Here is a 21,950-nt window from a genome sequence, read left to right on the forward strand (position 1 = left end):
GCAGCCTCTGGATCTACCAGCACGCACACACGCTCCAAAAAATTGAGGAAACAGACAGTTTGTTTAAATAATTGAATTCAAATATATGTTAAACCTCTACCCTGTTGTGATACATACAATACAATACAGTAAAAAGCTTGTGTTTTTTTCTGCCAGTTTGTGGCAGCTTCACTTGAGAGAATTTCTTTTGTCAATTCATTCCTGCATGCGTGTTGTTGATTTATATCATAACAAATGTGTGCAAGGAAAGAAAACTATTAAGGAAAAGGAAAGCGGCAAAACAAGAATAAATACGCTAAAAGCCAGTCCAGTATATTTTAGTTCAAAAAAGCATTGTAAATAGGTGTGCATAGTTTTCTTTTTTGTTTCAAAATATTATGTTGATGATCAGGACAATTACTGCAAAATGTAAATGCAACAAAATTGCAAATAAACACACAAGGTTATATTAAACTACATATTTGTACTGGATTATTCCTACTGATCATTTACTCCTGGTTATGGGCCCCCTCGCCATCTGTGCTGGTGTAAGGAATGAACTGGAGACATTCTCAGCCGATTTGGGGCAAGAAGTGGTTGACATCCTTGTGGCGCCGACAATAGATACAAAGTTAAAAACAATTGCATCACCTTTTGAGCTGGGATTCATTTTTAGTATTTCAGCGTCTTATTCTATACCGGTCTTGATTATATGTATGTGTTTGAAACATTGTTTTAAATGTTGATGAATTGAATTGAAGTGCCATCAGTGAGCCGTGAAATGACAAAGTTGTGGTGTACAGTTGCCTCGGCAACCACCAGGCTCACCAGAACCACACCTCAAACGCGCTGGTAAGTCCGAAATGGAAGGAGGGAGAAAAAACTTATGGGGCGTTTGATGATATTTTGGATGTCTTTGTCTTTGTGCTCACATTTTCAGCTATTGTTGCTCGACGACCAGGTTGAGGTGTCCTAGCAACACCAAGCCGAGCACGATTGAATTACTATAAATGGGCCCCGTGTGTTTCCCCCGGTGACCTGGTGCATACCGGCCGTATGTATCCGCAGGTGTTGTTGTTTTTAAAAGATGGCAAGAAAGTCTGGGATTCTGCAAGTGTTGATCGGTCTGCTGCTGAATATTGAAAGCAGATGTTATTTAAGGAAGAAATTCAGGTAGGTGTGAAAAAAACACTTCTAAGGGAGTTTCGCATACCTTAGCCAAAAGAATCACAGAATATAACACCAACACATTTTTAAAGCACAATTTGGTCATATTTAACCTTTGAGTGAATAGTATCATTTCAAAGTGAATATATATATATATATATATATATATATATATATATATATATATATATATATATATATATATATATATATATATATACAGTAAAGTCTCGTTATATTGATATCGGTTATATCGATAGTACTGCTTATTACGATACTATTTCTATGAACGCAAGGAAAAAATTTACATGCCGCAGGATCGGATATATCGATAGTCCGGTTATATCGATATTTTTTCCGACTCCCGAGAATATCGTTATAACAAGACTTTACTGTATATATATATTCATTCATGTTTTGAATATTTTAGTATCATGAATATACTAACTCATAGTGCTTACATCACAGGTGTCAAAGCCAAGGCCTGGGGGCCAGATCCGACCCGCCACATCATTTTATTCAGGCCGCGAAAGCAAATCAGGCATGTCAAGTGCCATGATGCCAGCTAAAATCCGAACTAAAATTTCAAATTGTCATATGTAAACCATAACAGTCATTATTCTTGACTTCAGATTTCAAAACTAGTTATTCATTAATTTGCTCTGCACTATGTAATATGTGGAGGGAATGCAACATTCTAATGGCTTCAACAAATGAATAATGGCCCCCAAGAGGAAACCATAACTACAATGTTGCCCGCAGCAAAAAAAAAAAAAATCATTTGACACCCTTGCCTTACAACCACAATACTGCATTACATCACAAGTGATCTGAAAATTATGAACCAATCCCATCTTTGTTTCACAAATGATTTATAACTCATACTGCGTGGTGTTATTAGTGACATTTGATCCTTCAGTAACAAATGATGGTATCTGCCAGTACGATCTATGAATTTTAACTTTTGTGTCGGCAGGTTTCGACTGTGCCGGTGTGAAACCGGTAGAAGATAATAACCATGACAGCGCAAGTGAAAGCCAGCGTTAAAGTTTCAGTTCTTTGCGAGGACGCAGACAAGTTGCTCGAGGCCGGCGAACTGGTTCAGGCTACCTCCCTCTACATGTCAGCTTTCAGTACTCATGCATCGACAACCGTGTCCCACATGCGCAAAATGGAGGTGTCTGACCTCCAGAGTGTCATCTCAACCCTGGAAAGTTGGCTTGACCATCACCAGGAGATCCAACCTACCAAAGGTCTGACCCAAGGTCTGGTCGCTGTCTTTCTGTCCACGCTCTGTCCAACTAATCTATCGGCCACCATTTTCAAAATGGAGTCCCTGCTTCAGAACGGCGGGCAGGGTTGCGAGGAGATTTTTGCTCGCTGTACTTCTCTGCTTGAGGGTAAACGAAAGCCAAATACAGATGACATTTGGTGTGTGGCGCTGGAGATTACCCGCGCCTTGGCCTGTTTGTTGTCAGAAGCCCACCAAGTCAAAGGTCTGAAGATTTATCTCAACTCATACAAGAATCACAAATGCGAAACTGTAAAACTCGTCAAGAATAGACAAGCTTCTCAAATACCGCAAATAATGAAGGCCTTTACCGAGCAAATGCATCACTGGCATCCGTCCTTGATGCTGGATAGCAAATCTGAAGTGAACGAGAAGGACAGTGAACCGTTGAATGTTGAGGCTGCTTCTCCACTGCTGGAGTTCTTGTTGGAGCTTTCACCTCATGACAGCCATTTGCAGGAACTCCAGGCGGCACATTTGTTTTTCATGGGTCGCTTCGACGAGAGCGCCGATATCTATTCAGCTATTTTGCAGATTGCCCACGACACACCCGAAAGGCGAGCGAGGATCTTAACTAGCCGAGCAGCCGCCTTCCTCTCGGCGGGTGGCCGGGTTGCTGAGGCCTGTGTGGATCTGTGCCAAGCCTTTGACATGCACCTCGCCGGCGCCCGAATACACTTCCAAAAGCTCTTCGCTGATCTCGGCACAGAAGGGGCTGCTCGCAATCACCTTCGTCAGCAGGCTGAAAAGGGTCTGTCTGCATTCCGGGAGGTGGTCCTCGCCCGAACAGACCTGAAGTCCCCAGAGGGAGTGGAACTTCTGGACCCTGTGATCTCTCAGTTACAAACCCTTTGCCATTTACACCCTGACGGTGGTGGACGTGAGCTGCGGGTGCGGTTGGCCGAATGTCTTCTTCTCAGGGGGGAGCATAAGAAAGCACTGTCCATTTGTAGCCAGCTGGCTGCTGCCAACGATCAACATAGTTATCAGAATACTGTCCAAGTTCTTTCTGGCTATGCCCGACTTCACACGGAGGACCGCAGGGGGGCTCTGGAGGACTTCCAGGCTGTGATCGAACACAACACCCCGCATCCACCCAGTTGTGTTCGGGCACTCTGTGGCAGGGGCCTTCTGCGCCTGACTGGCGGCTTCAATTATCTCACTGCCCTCGACTATGTGACAGCCACCAGGTTGCACCCGCAGGAGACAGTGTTGACCCTTCGCTGTCTGGTGCCGTGGAACCTGCGGGGTCTACTCTTGACCGTTCTTCTGGAGCAGGGCCGGGTCATGCTGGAGGGGTGCGGAGGGTGTCATTTGTCCCTGGGCAAAAACTCGCAGCAATCCCAGCGGGAGGGTCGGCTGCTTGCTCCATCAAAGCCAGATGAGCACAGAGCAGGGTATAATCATGGATATTACGTAATAATAATAACAATAATACATTCTATTGATAAGCACCTTTCAAAACACCCAAGGACACTTTACAGGATAGTATATACCTTCAAAAGCTATGGTACATCGATCAATTTAATAATAGATAGACTACTCATACCCAAGACCTATGTAAAATACTGTTGACTCTAAAAGGCAGAAAAAGTATGTTTAATTTTTTGAAACAGTAAATTAAAGATGTGGAGGAAAAGAAAAGAAAAGGACAGACTAGCATAGATTAGTTGTATTTTTGTACTGGTCTTGCTGGTGTCACCAGCAAAACAAAACGGTTTTACTCTTCTACATTCTCAATTTCATAATTTTCTCAATTGTGAAATAACGAAACAGTTTCTTAATTCAAAAAGCCAAACTTCTGGTCCCAGGTCAAACCGGTCAATGAACTGAGTTGCAGCCACCTGCGCGTTGTGCGATTCTTACCAGGAGCTTGTGATAGCTAATGGGTGGTCTTACGAACAAAACCAGTATGCTATTGTAAATAAGCTACTAGCCAGCACAAAAAAACAACAGGCTGTTCTATACTGTTTTTTATATCTTCATTTTTGAGCAGGTTAATCTAAACACCAAAATAGTTACTTTACTTCGTGCTTGTATTCAGAAGAAAAAGCCAACGAGATAGCTGACATTGGCTATGAGCAGGAGTAAATGCTAGCAAAACATTACCATAGCGTTGCTCACATTATGAACTGCCGTATTAGCAAATGACAACTTGGAAAGTTAACCTTACCTATTTTATTTATTTACTTATATTGTTCCTATTATTTTAATATTTAAGTAAATTGAGATGTTCTGAAGACCAGAAGGAGCCTCTGAATTATTTTTTAATTAACATTGCCAGCCATTAAAGTTGAAAAAAAAAAACTTAAATGAGGTAAGAAGTAGAAAGGACAGTGAACATAAATTGTTTGAAAAATACATGCTTACGTTATTGATATATTGGTTTATTTTGACTGTACAGTGAGACCTCAACTTACAAACACCTTATCTTACAAACTTTTCGTCTTAAGAACCTCTAATTTATGAAAATTAAACCTTATAATAAGCACTATTTTCATAATACACACCCACCACGGCTGGCGGTGTGATCTTCGGCGGAAGCACACGACCGAACAGCGCTCCAGCCGGCGCTACTTTGCACACCCCCTCTCATTGAATGCACACGTCGATCGCCTACTTGGAGCTTTTTGCTGATAATTTTACTATGATGGGACCGAAAAAAACCCACAATGCAGTGTATTTCTTTCATTACAATACAATAGCACATTTATTATACATAGAATAAGGTATGTTGTGTGTAGTTTTAAGGCTTATTTAGTTAAAACCGGGAACGGATTATTCCCATTTTAATGGTTTCCTATGGGATTTTTTTTTTTTTTTTTGATACACACTTTTCGCCTTACACACTTTGCGAACCAATTAAGTTCGTAAGTTGAGGTCTCACTGTATATATATGAATTCTTTGTGATTGATATTGTGGGATAGATGAAAAATTAGTCAAGTACGGTACCAAACATTTTGAACCACTATAAATGCCAAGATTACATTTACAAGCTATTTGGGCGTAATTCGATCTAGTTGCTATCCAGTTTCAAAACGCTTTTGATGTTGAACCTTCATGCTCTTCTGACATCAGATCTCCTGGCGGTGTTCACTCCCTTGCGATGTTGCTCATGGAACTCCAACCAGGCGCTGATGGGCCACAGATCTTAGCAGCAGACGCCTTGTACCAGCTTGGACGAGTGGAAGAGGCATATCGCTTGCTGCAACTTTCCATCGGGTCTCGTGCTCCTCAGTCACCCATCCTGGTCCGACTCACACTGCTGCAGCTACACAGGGGGTTTCTTTATGATACCAATCAGGTAGAGAAGCTTGAAACATGTATTTTTCTCTTAGCATTTTTCTCTTTTCTACCAGTACTTTGTTGATCAACACATGCTTATTTATTGGTTGCCAGCAGTCCTAAGGAAGCTCAATGCACTTAGTTTTATGTTTTTCGAAAAGTTGAAATGAATTTATTTTATTTGTGGGCTTTTGTCACTGGAACACATAAAAAAAACAACAGGCATTCTGGAATATCATGAAAAAAACGGCCACCAACACATTGCAGTACTTACTAGTCACTCTTTATTTTATTGCTTGGGATTCACAGGAATTTACTGTAGAATAAAAATTTGGGTTGAACTGATGCTAGTTTGGCTCATGACAAGGCACAATTCATTACTCTTACACTCAAGTCATATTTCTCACCTTGTACTGTAATTTCCATGAAATGAAGATTTGTTGCACTCGCTCCTCTATCTATCCCCCTTACCCCATTTTACAGCTGCTGAAAAAACTCATTCAATGTGGGGACACCAGTTGCTTGCGCCCCTTGTTGGTGGTAGCTAAGCCAAACGACCGGGCACTGCTTCAAGCACGCTGCCACTCTGCTGCCAAACGCATCCTGGAGTGCGCGACAGAGGAGAGTGCCATTCGGGAAGCTGTTGCTTACCTCTCCATCGCCATCATCATCGCTGGTGAAGAACCAAAGAAAAAAAATGAAAAGGGAGGGTGGGGGTTAGGTTCTCTGGTATATGTTGATGCTCTGAGCAGGATCCAAAAAAATCATTGAAATGTTCCCAGGTGGCGAGGCGACAGACTCCTTGCTGGAGAGAGCGAAGTGCTATGCTGTGCTCGGCCAAAGAAAGACAGCCATCTTTGATTTCAGTGCCATTCTCAAGGAGCACCCCAAACATGTTCAAGCACTTTGTGGAAGAGGTTTCACATACCTTCTGCTCAACCAGCAAAAGGTACAACTCATACATCGCCAGAGAGGGCGGAAAATAATGAACACAGTGCTCGCTACCGTAATTGTAATTGCATCTACTTGTGCACGATGGATAAAAGTATGACTTTCAAAATAAAAGCATATGTATTTATGTTTATTTATTTATTTGGATAGTTATTTATGTTTATTTATGTATTGTTGTATTTATTTGTTAAATGGTTTATTTGTATGTATTTATTTAACTATTTATTCATTATTTTATGTATTTATTCATTCTTTTATTTATTTGTTTATTTGTCTATTTATGTATTTATTTATTTCTTCGTTGATTTATGTTTTCATTTATTGTCTTTGTTTTTATTTATTTATTTTTCATTTTGCATGTTCAGTGTGAGGGATGGTTTGAGACTATACTTTTCACTGTTCAAATTTCATAATAATGACGTTTTGTACAATTATGTAATTTCTCCAGCCACACCTATATACTGATTTCATTTTACTTTTATCCCTTAAAAATCTGATTCCTTTCAAGCACAATAAGCGTCACCATTTCTTTTTGCTACTTCAGGAATGCATTCACGATATCCTGGGGGCACTACAGATAAACACTGACGAGGTCATCAAGAGCCTTCTGTCACTCAAGAATCAGAACCACAAGCTGGTCTGTGATTGGCTGCATGACTTCTGCAGGAGCAGCCTGTCACAGATCCTGCTTGCCAACGCTGTGCCATGCCAGGAAGATTGTCTCAGAGAGGTTTCCATCATCTGCGCTACTCTGAAAAGGACTGACAGCGCGGCGCCCAGATGGCATCTCCTTTGTGTTGACATACTTTTAGCTAAAGGTGATACTCTGCCAATCTTTGCTGATTGAATACACAAAATCTTCATGTGCCTTTTTTTCAGGTGAAGTGGAGGCGGCAGGTGCCTATCTGAGCCAAAGGTTTACCCAGGAACCAAGAAATGCTGCAGCCCAAGCCAGGGCAGGTGTATTGGAGGCTTGGCATCGCAACTACTGTGGCGCAGCCCGCAGACTCTGCAAATTTGCCGAGAAACAACCGTCATGTCTGGACCTCTTGTTGGCTCTGATCCCAGCCCATAAGAGGAAACACGTAGCAAAGGTGCACAATTTTTTGTCATCCAAAATCAGCTAATTACTTTTAAATGGTACGGTCCACTTGTCCAAGCCCAGCAAATTCATCAAGTAGCACTGAGAGTAATTTCAATGAGTCAAATGGTTAAACCGAGGTTCCTTGTAGGACAAATTGATGTCAATTTAATGGTAAACCTCAAGGTACAATCTCTGCTCAAGTTACACATACGGAGATTTCTTGAACACCAAGATAACAGTTTCACCCTTTTAGAGTTACATACTTTGTTATTTCTTAGACAGTATACCACTGAGCTACCCAACATATATTTTTGGAGCACTGAATAAGATAAGAATGGAATAAGAACAACAATAAAAACATACTTTTTTACATAACTCAGAGTGGTTAATACGTATGTATGTATGTATGTATGTATGTATGTATGTATGTATGTATGTATGTATGTATGTATGTATGTATGTATGTATGTATGCATGTATGCACGTATGCACGCATGCACGTATGCATGCATGCAGACATGCATACATGCATTGGTTGACACAACACACATGTATGCATACAGGCATACACACTTTTCTGGTAACCAATTAAGTACACGCATACATATGCATGTATTCATGCATGCATGCATAGGCATGCATGGATGCACGTCTGCACGTATGCACATATGCATGTATGTATGTATGCATGTATGAATTTATGCATACATGCATCTATGCATGTATGCATGCATGCATACATTCATACATGCAGTTTTGCATGCAATTTTGTGTTGTGTCAGCCAATTAAGTACATGCATACATATGCATGCATGCATGCATGTATGGATGCATGCATGTATGGATGCATGCATATGAATGCATGCATGCATATGAATGCATGCATGTATGGATGCATGCGTATGCATGCATGTATGGATGCATGTATGCATGCATGTATGCATGCCTGTATGCATATGCATGCATGTATGCATGCATATGCATGCATGTATGCATGCCTGTATGCATGCGTGTATGTATGCATGCATGCATGCATGTTTACATGCATATGCATATGTATGCATGTATGCATGCATGCATGTATGCATGCGTGCATAGATGCATATGCATATGCATGTAAACATGCATGCATGCATGCATGCATACATACATATGCATATGCATATGTATGCATGTACTTAATTGGTTACCAGAAAAGTGTGTGTAAGGCAAAAAGTGTCTTTTTCAAATATTAATTTCCTATAGGAAACCATTAAAATGAGAATAATTTGTTCCCAGGTCCCATAAATCATATTTTTAAATTAATAAGCCTTAAAACTACACACAATAGACCTTATTTTATGTATAATAAATGTGCTACGGCATTGTAATTAACGAAATAAACTGTATTATATAATAAAGTCGTTTTATTTACCTTTGTAATGGTCGTTGATGGCTTGATGGAATGGATAGCTTTTTGCAGAAAGTGTCTCAAGGTGCTCTGGGTTGTACATCTTAGAAGTTGTGATATTGCAACAGCAACAGATGCGGGCAGACACACTAGAAACTTCATTAATAGCTTGTTCCCTTGCTTGTATGTTCTCTTCAAATTGTGCAGATGGCTTGTGCGGGTTATTTGTGGAACCTGATTGATGGGATATTTTAACCTTTCAGTCTACACTCTGCCTTTGAACTATCAATAAAGCTCTATATATGTCTATATTTGAAAAGGACACTTTGCTTCTGTAAAATATAAATTTCACCACTGCAAGACTAATAAATGCTAATCCAATATATCGATATATATTTATATATATTTATTTATTACAATTTATTTATTTATTTTCATCTTGGCAGGCAGCCGCAGAGGATGCCAGCAGCGCCTCTTCGGACGGAAGCTGGGATCGAGCCCTTCCTCTCCTGTCAGTGGCGGTACAAGCTGCAGACAAGCAGCGATTCCAGTATCTCCGCCAGCGGGCAGCTTGCCTGGCGCGACTTGGCTTACACGAGCGGACCATAGCAGACCTTGATGCAGTCATTCAGAAGCATGACTGTTCTGATGAGAGCTGCTCTGACGATCCTCAAGTCTTGGCAGAAGACTTGTGTCGTCGCGGGCACAGCTTGGTGCTGTGTTCCAGAGAAGGACCTGCTTTGGAGGACTACAGAAGGGCCCTGGAGCTCCACAAGGAGCAGACCTTTAAATGTGTGGATGAAGGTCTGGGGAGGCTACATGTTGCTGAGTGCTTTTTGAGAGGTGCCCTGCAGCATTATGGCGAGCAGCAGCAGCTCAGCAAGGCTTTGGCCTTGATTGAGTGCGGTCTAATTTTGGACGGCAACAATGCAGAACTGCGACGACTGAGGGCAAAGGTCAAAAGAGAAGATGCCAGTCCCTGTAATGTCCATTAGTGAGTCCAAGAAACAATTGGTCACCCAGGACATCCGATGTGGTTATGGTGCATCACAATCTGACATCCCTCCTTCTGACTAACATTTCTGGCTTTCTCACTTTCTTTTCTCATATCGAGTTGGACAGGTGATATGAGGAAATCTCTGCAAAATATTGGCGGCTTGGAAGGACAAAACCTCGACTCCAAAGTTGGGTAAGTGTCTGCTTTTGCAGCGTAGCATCTTCAGCGCAGGATCGCCTTCCATCAATTGTTCTTTTTCTCTCGTTTTGAACAAAATGTGGAAGATGATTGTCTTTTTTTTTCGTGCCGATGAAACTCTGTTTCGAAAAATCCTGTGGTTGCCACGGTGATCGCAAAAGCCGCGAGATAGAACGACCAAATTGTCTAGTTGCCAGCATTGCACTTTTGTAAATGTTCTATTTGCAGCCTTGTTGTGAGTAAACTGCAAGAAAGAATAAATATGTATTTTTTATAATTCCTCCTTCATGCACATTTATAAAGGACAACCGACGCCTACGGACAAGTTGTGTCCATAATTTGTAAAATCACTTCAAATGACTTCTACTGAGCGTATTTTAGAAAGATTCCACCGCATATAGCTATATTTTACATTTTAAGACTTGCGCTGAATATTCAGGAAGTCTTGTTTTTGAGTTGGTGACGATTCCTGACGTCACGTCACGGAAGCAACGCCCCTGACCGAGAGAGCGACACACAATGCATTTTGCGGTACTTTGTTTGGTCTGAAGACTTCGTGTTGATGGCGAAATTAGAAGGAAAACACATAAATAACGCAATGGTGAATCGTTGTGTGTTGCGCCAAGACAACCATTTGATATTCGCTGACACAAATTCCAAGCAGACGAATCAGCCCATTTCCAATCTTGTGCATTTTCTGGGTGCTACATTGCTGTCATTGACGGCTCCAATTGATATGGGAGGACTCATTTAATCGCTTGCAAACATTTATGCTTTCCTCTTCAGAACAATTTGAGTCATATCCATAACTGGATGAATAACAAGAAAGCATCTTCTCCGAATCTGAAGCCATTGTTTTGATTCTAGAGCAAGGCAAGACGTCTTGGCGTAACATCACGAACAAGGGGGCGGGACCTTCTGAAACTGAAACTTTCAGAGGTCATTTTGAAGTAGTTTTGGGACATTTTAAGTCATTTTTATTGCTGTTTTTCATCTGACTAAGAATATCAGCCTGCGTGTTTTGGGTATTTTAGATGCTATAACATGTTTTTCTGATGTCAGTTTGGAAACCAAAAAAATGGTGTCGGTTGTCCTTTAATCACCGATTGTTGCAGGAAAGCCTGATGCCTTTGCAGCAGCTCCTATGTTTTTTTTTTCGATTTATTATTTTCCCTTCTTACTTTCATAAATTTGCTGATGTCAAGTGTGATTTGTTTTCCACTGTGAGACTGATAAAGGTTAATTTAATCTATAATAATCTAATGTAACAAAAATGCATTCCCATGAGAATATAGCACTAAAATTGGGCTAGTTTGGATTTTGATGCAAATATAGTTTGACATATTTTCAAAAGCAATCCACAGGTTCGGTTATTATTTTATATGTAGAATTTATCTTTTTCTCTGCCCATTTGGTGCACCATTTTGCATTAAACATTCAAGAACCAGTCAAAATACATTAATAAACAGACAAATATAACATATTTAAGATATTCACGGCAATTTATTAATACATGAACTGCATCCATAAGCCCTCGATGTTAGCGTGTGGCCTGATATTTATTATTTTTTTTATTTTTTTTTTATTTATCCCCGAGATATGGAAGCCAAACAGATTGATTCAAATCACACAATAAGAAGGAAGTCACACATCATTGTTTGCTTCAAACCAACACATCTAAATAAGAAAGTGTCCAATGTGCAGGATTTTACGCTTGTGCCATTTATGTTCAGTTTTAACTATTTTGGACTGTTGGACAAGTTTCCAATGCATCAGATTTTGGTACAAGGGTTAAATTAAAGGAGGCATAAATCTCATTTAAACCATACCATCAACCAAGTCATACTGTCAAGTTTTGCGAGGTGGTGATGGCGGGTTCGGATCCCAAAACGCAGGCAGGAGGGAGCAGGAGGTTGTTTGACAAATTGTATTAAAATAAAGTCAGCAGGAACAAAATGTAAAACATCAAAATCATCTGAATGGAAAAAATACAAAGTAGCAAAAGAAGACCAAAAGTAAAAGTCCGCCAAGGTTAAACAAACACATACACAATGCATGCAGCAACCAAGCAGCAAACAAACAATGAACCGGCACCGGATGGTCGTGCCGGGTGTCCTTTAAAGTGTCAATGATTAAATGACCAACACCTGCGAGGCTGCAGGCAGAGCTGACGTCGCTACCCGCTGGTCGCCAATCTGATCGGGACGACCAGCACCTGTGCAGGTGTAGGCGGGGCCGACAGCGCCCCCCGTTGGTCGCCAACCAGATCATGACACATACATGGAACTATAAAGTATACAATCGTAAATAGTGATATATGTAAGAAGGTTAGAATTGGGGGGGGGTCCCGGTTCAGAATGGAAAAACCGTGCCAGTGAGGCTTTGGCTACAAATGCAGCCAAAGCCAAACGGACACATTTATTTATACCTTTCTGCGCCTGGATTTCCCATCCTGACGAAGGCTAACGCTTATATTCTTCTTGGTATATAAAAAGCAAGATGTGTTTTTAACTCATTCACTGCCATTACTGAATTTATTCGGGAATTGAAATGCATGACATAGCGTGCCATTCCCGAATTTGTTCGGGTTTTGGTTTTTCTTGCGGGGAGTGCCGATAACGCATTGATCAGACCTTTGGCAATGTTTTTCCCTTCCTCAAGGGGGCAGTATTTGCCTTTTGTCCATGTTAATGCTTTGTTACAGCTCCATTTGTTGTTAAAGCGCTAAAATCAATGTGTATATTCTATTATATTTTGTACAGCCGTCCCAATTTCAAGCTCAGATAACTCCAGACCCATATAACTTCGGAATGAACTTTTTTCTGATGAAAGAAGAGGGTCTAAGGTTTCTTTTGGTCAATCGAATGTTTATGTGATTGTAAAACTCAATATTCTCTGGGTATTGCAATTTGAGTGAAAATGACAAAAACCCTGGCATTGGAGTAGACACATTTTTGCACATCATCTGGCAGTGAATGAGTTAAAGTTCATTTAAAGGACAACCGATGTCTCCGGACAAGTTGTGTCCATAATTTGTAAAATGGCTTCAAATGACTTCGACTGAGCGTATTTTAAAAAGATTCCACAGCACATAGCTATATTTTACGTTTTAAGACTTGCGCTGAATATTCAGGAAGTCTTGTTTTTGAGTTGGTGACGAGTCCATACGTGACGTCACTAAAGGAACGCCCCTGACCGAAAAAAGACACATTGTAGCAGTCATTCCGTCACGTCAATGTATTTTGCTGTATTGTTTGGTCTGAAAACCTCGTGTTGCACCCAAAAGCCGCCAGAAGAGGGTGTCCAAGCTCCATATAAGGCATTTATCAGCCTGTGGAAACGGAGGTGGCCACAGGAGGTCGCCATTTTGTGCCTCTTTTCTGGTCATCGTTTCTTCCCAATGTTGCCTCAAAATGGCATGGAATAAATTCTTTAATTGATCGCAAACATGTATGCTTTCCTCTTCAGAACTATTTGAATCATATTCATAACTGGAGGTGTAACAAGTAAGCATATTCTCCGAATCTGAAGCCATTGTTTTGATTCTCAAGCAAAGCAAGACGTCTTGCCGTGACGTTACAAACTGGGGGCGGGACTTTCTGAAAATGCCCAATTCGCAGCTCAATTTTTGCAGATTTTGGACACTTTAAGTCATTTTGATTGGTGTTTTGCATTTGAATAAAAATATCATACTGCGTGTTTTGGGTATTGATGTCAGTTAAGAAACAAAAAAGTGACGTCGGTTGTCCTTTAAAGTACTGCCGTTAAAATCTCGTGTCCTCTATGCAGACACAGTAATGTACTGGGGCTCCATGTTTCCAAAGTAGGACTTCTCCCATTCACTCATGAGGTCAAAATGCAACGGGCGGTCGCAGAAGGTGCAGGAAACGGCGGCGGGGTTGCTGAGCTTGAGCCCCACCTCCTGCCACACGTCCACCAGTTTCTCTGTGAACATGAGACTCATGTTAACGCGTGCTCCTCATTGTTGTGTTATTCAGTGACGGTGCAAGTCAAGTCCACTCGGTTTACTTCTAGAGTGAATGGAAAGTTGCCACTCACCCACAAAATACTCCATCATGGCAGGCTGGTGATGAGGAGATGGAGCCAGGCGCAGCAACTCTTCTCCACGAGGCACCGTGGGGTAGTTGATAGCCTGCACGTAGATGCTGTGTCTTTCCAGCAGGGTGTCGCACACCTTGGTGTTCAGCTCTGCATCGCCCACCTGCACAATGGAATCATCAAAATCGTGTGGCTAGCCGTCGCTAAGATAGTCAAGTGAATCAGAGTGACAGCAGTCATCTTGACAAGTTGCATATTGTAATGTCATCAACGGTTTACGACACGTGAGATTTTATTTTATTTTATTTTTTTGGGGGGGGGGGCAAATCTCCATACCCGTATAGGGATGATGTGGCTCGGGCAGTGGACCACAGGCAGGCCCTTATCCATGAGCAGCTGCCTCATATGTTTGACGTTCCTTTGGTGGGCTCTGCGCAGGGATTGCCCCTCTGGGCCCTGAAGGACCCGCACAGACTCCAGCGCTCCGGCCAGCACCATGGGGGGCAGGGCGGTGGTGAAGATGAAGCCAGCCGCGAAGGATCGCACCGTGTCCACCAGGGCGGCGCTGCTGGCGATGTAGCCTCCCACGCAGCCGTAGGCCTTGCCTGGGAGCGCAGGATGCTTACAAGGTCAGAAGACACATCGAACTCGAAATATGGTGTATACAGTGATACCTCGGTTTTCCACCATAATCCGTTTCAGAAACCTGTTCGAAAAGCGATTTGTTCAAAAACCGAAACAGCACTTTCCATTAAAATCCATGTAAAAAAATTTAATCCGTTCAAAGTCTAGAACACAACTTTTTTAACTATTTTATCGCATAAACCGGATAAAAACTTAATAATAGTGTAAAATTCTATAAAAACAAACTTTTATTTTCACCAATTTTCTTTCTGCCACGGGGCGTGTTGGCACCTATCCCAGCTGTCTTTGGGCAAACACAGGGCACACTAACTTTTCAAACCATCCTCTGCTTGCTTTAAAATCGTATTATTCAGGAGAGCTTAACCAAATATGTCTGCATTGTCGCAAAAATAAAACAACAACAATATTAATGCGTCGGTCACAATGAGGAAGACGTGACATATAAGGAAGTGACGTATAAGGAAGCGGAGGGTAGTCGAGTGATGCATTCCGATGGACTCAGTTTGGTGAGAACCAAATTTCGGTTGTCATAAAAAATATGACATTTTTGGTTGAAAACCAAATGGGATGAGAACCGAGACGTTCGAAAACCGAGGTTTGACTATAGATTTATTTTTCAGAGGAGATTATTTACGCATTGGTATGTTTGTCAACTGTGTGAAAATAGAATTCAGGATTCGGTTGAGCAACAGGAGGACTATCTTTCTTCAATGTTTATTGGCTCTAAATTTCAAGGTATATTAATATCTGTAATGCTACAGCTTTTTTGATTAACCCTCGTATTATGTTGCGGGTCAATTTGACCTGTTTCCGTTTTTGTGTTGACAACAGCACTGGAAATCCTTTTTCCTTTCTTCAAAACATTTCTAAAATGTCCCAATGGGATAGAAAATATGCTGTCTCTCTCTTTTTGGTATGTTTATATCATCTCAAAAACAGTTGTTGCTGATTTGACCTATTGTTTGACTATTTTGTGTGGATTTTTACATATGGGTAAAAATGACCTCATCGTGATTTTTTTCATTATAATATGAGAGTTAAAGTTTAAAACAAATATTAAAAATACAGTGTCTTCAAATATATATATTTTTTTCTTTAACATCAGCATCAAAAACTGGTGATGGGAAAACAAAGCTGCATGAAGCACTTGTGATATTTTTTGACTCCTCCAGATGGTGGTCTTGGTTTAAATATGGAGTTTATTGTGAAGGAAATGTCTTTAAAATCCACTTTAAACCAGGGGTGCCACCTAGAGGAGTCAAAAACGGATAATTGCTTCATGAAGCTTCATTTGTTCATCATCATAAAAAAAGCTTTTGGGGACCCAAATAAAGCCAAATTTGGCTGTTGTTTATTGGTTCGTTTAGTAATTAAAAAAACACAGATACATCTTGAAATTCAATATTTTTGCGTCCATTCTGAAAATAAAACATGAATGATAAATTGAGAATCAGAATGTTTATTTCTCAACCAAAATATACGTTTGTCTATCATTCATTCACATTTCCTTCCATTGAAAACCTTCCCACTGTACTTGTACGATATTGTGAACTCGCTCTGCGTGTTATTCGAACCACTGTTCCAACTGAAAACACTTTGCGTTCAAGTCTATGCTAGTACACTCGAAGCCAAAAGTTTGAAGTGAGCATAAAAGCACCCACGCCTCCTCTCATGTTATTTTATCAGCAGAGCCACAGCGGGAGTCACGCTGACACCTTGCTGATAACCCTCCGATTCCTCTGATGCAAGAACGTCTTCTCTTTCTGTCCTTTGGTGTGAGTTATCATCGCTAAATTGGCTCATGGACAGTGACAGTTAGGTCGAGTGGGTGCGAATGCGACTTGAGCCAAAAGCAGTGAGCAGCCGAGTGAACAAAACACTCACCTAAAGTCCCGGACACAATATCAATCTTGTGCATGACGCCGTCCCTCTCTCCAACTCCAGCTCCGTGAGCTCCGTACAGGCCGACGGCGTGGACCTCGTCAACAAACGTCAGAGCTCCATAACGATGAGAAACATCGCAGAGCTCCTCTAATGGACAAATGCCTCCTGGAAAACCAAAAGTCAATGAAAATGGGAAATTAGAGAGTCTAAAGACCAAGTTGAGATGATCAGGAGAAATTCAATTGGTTATCATTATAATGTCTTTCCACAAGACACAATGAAGGATAACAAAAAATGGTTGAATTGTATAATAATCACATTTAAATGTTTTCATCCCATTTTCTTCTTATTATTTTTCTTATGAACTTTGATTGAGACGGGTTTGGAACATTTGGCAAGCCTCACCATCCATCGAATGCACTGTCTCAAATGCGACAATTTTGGGCGTCATTGGGTCCGAGCGTTTCAGAAGCTCCTCCAGGTGTCGACTGTCATTGTGGCGAAAGATGAAGCGTTTGGATCCGCTGTTCCTGATGCCTTGAATCATTGAGGCGTGGTTCCCGGCATCTGAGTAGATCTCGCAGCCTGTGAACGGCACAGAAGACGCACACCGTCAATCACTCGTTTGTCATTCAAGTCTTCATAAAAGGATTCATCTATCCTGGTGGTCTCCAAACTATGGCCCCGGGGCCTTTTGCGGCCCTTCATTAATTTTTTTGTAACCCCCAGTATGTTAACTCATTCACTGCCAGACGATGGGCAGTCCAGTGGCAGGGTTTTTGTCATTTTCACTCAAATCGCAAGACCCACAGAATATTGAATTGTAGGACTACATAAACATTCAATACAGCGTTAAAAACCTAAGACACTCTTTTGTTCATCAGAAAAAAGAGTTAATCGCCAAGTTATATGGGTCTTGAGTTATCTGAACTTGAAATGGGGGCAGCTGTACAAAATACAATACAGACATACATTAGTACATATAATAATAATAATAATAATAATAATAATAATAATAATAATCCCATAGGTTGTGCCTGACAACTACTACTCATCGTAAATTGGACTGATGGTCGTTTTGTAGATAGGCAAAGAAACACATGAAAAATGATAATGCTTCATAAAACAATGCAGTAGGTTTCAAAAAATATGTATTGTGCTGCTTTTTGCTAGGTGTGATTTATGAACATATCGGATTCACGATTAAAATCATCGTGTATGCACAGATTTAAGCAATGTCAATTTAAAACCAATCACTCTTATAACCAATCACAGGGCACATATACAATGAATTATGGATTTAACTACCTTATTTTCCGGTGTATAAGGCACACCCCCAATGAGTGGTGGATGTTTAAACGTTTTCCATATATAAGGTGCACCAGACTGAAATGCACCTTCAATGAATGCAAAACGTTTTCCAAATAAAATATCTAAATATATAAAACTTTACTAAATAGAAGGTACATAGATATAGATAGATATAAATAGAAGGCGCTGTAATAGAGGCTGGGCTTACGCACTACTTCTTCTAAAGGGGGAAATTGAGTCGGTTGCTCCTGACAGGAGTTGCGGGACCTGTTGTGGCTCAATATTAATTCACGTAGAAGGCGCAGGGTCATCTTTTGAAGAAAATCAAGGCGCCTTATACACCGGAAAATACGGTATTCCAAAATCAACATCACATCTTGTTTCGATATGTCAAAGTGGCAATTAGACTGCACCTGGAAGCATTTTGGCCAAAGTGAATAGGGTGGAATCATTTGCCACAAAGCAGGAAGAAAAGACCAAAGCGGCATCCTTCTGATGGAGTTGCGCCAGCTCCTTCTCCAGGGATGCGTGGAAGTTACTGGTTCCCGAAATGTTCCTGGTGCCTCCTGCTCCCGCGCCGTGTTTGCCTAGGGCCTCGCTAAGGAGCAAAGTAAGATGACACGTTATGAAAAACTGCAAAAGAATCGGCCGCAGGAGTTAACACTGAACCCCATTTGTTATTTTACTCCAGATTGCAAACTACCGTGGTTTTCATTTTACCTAATGGCACCAATGACCTGAGGGTGCCGACTCATCCCCAGGTAGTCGTTGCTGCACCACACGGACACTTGGGAACCCTCTCGGTTGGATAAAGAGTAATCCTCAGCCAAGGGAAATGAGCCGGCGCTCCGATTGACAGTCTTAAAGATTCTGTAAGTGTGGTCCTTCTTCTTCTCGGCGATCTTTTCGGAGAAGAAGTAGTCGTAATCATAGCTGGGCCCAGCTGTATTAGCAAGATTAATTGGAGGGGGTTAGATTGTCTTCCAACAGTAATTCTAAAAAATATGCTATTTACAGCTACAATGGAGAGCAAGGATGCCAAACTATTTTTTTCCACGGGCCACATTGTATTTACGGGGATGAATTTGGGGAAACTATTGAAATGTTGAATCCCCTCCACACATTACATACAGAGCACGCAGCAAATGAATGAATTGCTAGTTTTCAAATTTGAAGTAAAAAAATAACGACTGTTATTGAGATCATTTGAAATTTTGGTTTGGACTTTTGCAAGCATCATGTAATTTCACAAATTTGATTGGCTTTTGCGGGCCGAATAAAATGATGTGGCGGCCCGGATATGGCCCCCGGGTCTTGACTTTGACACCTGTGATGTAGTGTCTTTTTTTTCTCAACACAGTGCCATCTCAACCCACCTGGCCCGGGCGGTAACAGTAAAAGTGAAGATGAATTCCATGATTTTGCCCCTCTTAATTGGGTTTGATGGGTATAAATGATGCCCGAAATATAATTTAACACCATACCACCTCTAGTATCAGCATACGCACCCATGTTGTCTTTGAAAAGGTGACTGACGGTGATGTCTTGAAGTGATTTGGGAAAAATGGACTCTTTTAAGTCCTTCAATAGAGAGATCACCACACCTGTCAGAGCAGTGTTCATAATTTTACGTTATTTTTCAAATGCTTGTCAATTTTAATTAATTAATTAATTAATTTTTGCTTCCTACCCTCTCGGACATCCTCTTGCACTTCGGGGCTAGCTTGGACCATTCCAATGCGAGAAGTGACGAAAGGGCAAGCCTTGGACACCGACGGTTCTGCCACCTGAGGAGCTGTTTGAGCAAACGTCCTCTTTTGCTCCAGCGCGGGAAGCTGATGACCGTCGAGACCGGCCGAGGAGCCGTTCAGCTTGGCCTCCAAGGCGGCTGACCCGCAGATACTGATCTGACGTGCGATGATGGGACATTGGTTGGCCAGAGACAGCAACGGGCTTGATCTCCTCAAAGCCGGTTTTGTGGCAGACTTGAAGAAGGGGCAATGGTGGAGGAAGGCGGCCATGTTGTGCCAGCTGTTCTTGCTCTGAGTGGAGGTGAGAAGACATTTTTTTATTTTGCGGTTAACGGTGAACTCAGTTTATGCAATACGGGGATCGTTTCCCTTTTTTTTTCAAAGATCAAATAAAATAAAGATTAAAACAAACGTTTTTTTTGTCCCACAATGGAGAAATTTGACTGAGACTGCAGAGCAAAGTTAAACTTTGCGATCAATATTATCGATGCCAATACGTGTGACGTTTGGAGCGCAGAAGGTGCGTCCTTCAGGGTGGGGCTTATCTACTCACTGCAGCTGCTTCAGTGCTGAGTGACAGACGTCATCCTTCCAGGCTTGTTTCAAATAATCCACCAAGCCCATATGTTATGTTATGCATGTACTTTATCATTCTTATCTGCCCGAAAGAGTTATTTGGATAACGTGTGTCCTATTGTGGGTATAGAATGCTGTAAATGGGAAGTTTTTACAAATATTTTGCCCATGTAGGTTATTAAATCTGGTCGCCAAAACATTAGACACCGCTCAGAAAACATTTTTGAACAGGAAATTTATCCACGACCAACAATATTTTCAGTAAAATCATTAAATGTTGTTTTTTTTTTTAATGAATGGCCTGTGGACAAAAGGATCTTAGGATCTTAAGGTTTTTCTTGTGGTAAGATGTCTATCAAATAAACACTTCTTTTTCAGTGGGTTAGATTTAAATAGTTTTTGTGCCAATTTTAACCCAAATGTGGATCACCAGCAACAAATTCGCCCATTGCTGTGTTATATGAGTACAGGAAACAATAACTGCTTTTGAATTATTATTTTTTTTGGGGGCGGAGGGGTCAAATTTTATACATTTCACAAGAGGACATCAACATAAGTAACGGTAACGATAAAGTAAATGGATTGTCACTACAAGCCCTTTTACAAAATCAAGTGTGCTTAAAAAAAGTAAACCAGATAATAACAAGAAAAAATCTACAATGACCATGACAAATAAAAAATAAGGATTTTCAAAATTTGTGACGACACACAAGATAACATCAGAAGTGGCAATGACCACCATGAAGATGAACGCAAAAGTACACGTTGAATTTCCGCCACACTCACCTGTTGACCTGCACTGAGGACGAACTTCAAAAGGGCAAGTAGACAGATGGTCAAAAGAGTCCACACATTTATTGGCACATTGAGCATTCACCTCTGCCCCCACCCATGCACAATGTCACCAAGTGGGTGTGGAGGAGTGGCTTTAACAGATGATGACATCCAAAAGTAGCAACGCATTCATAGACAATGAAAGTAGCAATGGGTGCACACATGGTGTTATTCAACGCACACACACTGAAATGTTTACAAATGTACAATGTGGCTCATCGGTTGCAATTTAACCCGAAATACGCAAGGGGACTTTTCAAAGAAATGTTGCAGGGGCACCTCTGATGTTATCGTGTGTGTTGTCACATATTTTGAAAATCCATTGAAAATAATTCTAATGGTCATTGTCATTTTTTTAATATTATCTGATTTACTTTTGTTTAGCACACTTAATTTTGTTTTGGGTGTTTGTAAAATGGCTCATAGTGACAAACCTTTCAATCATACTGTTACCGTACTTATGTTGTGAAATGTATACAGTTTGTCAAAAAGCGGGCGGCCCGGTCATCAAGTGGTTAGCACGCCGGCTTCACAGTGCAGAGGTTGT

At 41.1% G+C, this 21,950-nt stretch overlaps 2 protein-coding genes across 2 annotated transcripts; one reads left to right on the forward strand and one right to left on the reverse strand.

Moving 5' to 3' along the window:
• Nucleotides 1-1,008: 1,008 nt before the first annotated feature.
• On the forward strand, nucleotides 1,009-12,395 carry ttc34 (tetratricopeptide repeat domain 34). Its single transcript, XM_089010023.1, has 8 exons — nucleotides 1,009-1,152; nucleotides 2,123-3,834; nucleotides 5,517-5,742; nucleotides 6,207-6,399; nucleotides 6,506-6,672; nucleotides 7,219-7,492; nucleotides 7,554-7,768; nucleotides 9,595-12,395. Exons 2-8 carry the CDS (start codon nucleotides 2,165-2,167, stop codon nucleotides 10,141-10,143), a joined length of 3,294 nt encoding a protein of 1,097 aa, XP_088866149.1. The 5' UTR covers nucleotides 1,009-1,152; nucleotides 2,123-2,164; the 3' UTR covers nucleotides 10,144-12,395.
• On the reverse strand, nucleotides 11,827-21,514 carry alas2 (5'-aminolevulinate synthase 2). Its single transcript, XM_089010038.1, has 10 exons — nucleotides 21,356-21,514; nucleotides 19,933-20,284; nucleotides 19,751-19,846; nucleotides 18,963-19,185; nucleotides 18,656-18,840; nucleotides 17,337-17,516; nucleotides 16,932-17,096; nucleotides 14,739-15,007; nucleotides 14,403-14,565; nucleotides 11,827-14,288 (listed from the first exon to the last, which is right to left on the reverse strand). Exons 1-10 carry the CDS (start codon nucleotides 21,440-21,442, stop codon nucleotides 14,125-14,127), a joined length of 1,884 nt encoding a protein of 627 aa, XP_088866164.1. The 5' UTR covers nucleotides 21,443-21,514; the 3' UTR covers nucleotides 11,827-14,124.
• Nucleotides 21,515-21,950: the final 436 nt, after the last annotated feature.

This window comes from Hippocampus bargibanti, linkage group LG01 (genome assembly GCF_051943395.1).
Source record: "Hippocampus bargibanti isolate YZ-2025 linkage group LG01, ASM5194339v1, whole genome shotgun sequence".
NCBI lineage: Eukaryota > Metazoa > Chordata > Actinopteri > Syngnathiformes > Syngnathidae > Hippocampus > Hippocampus bargibanti.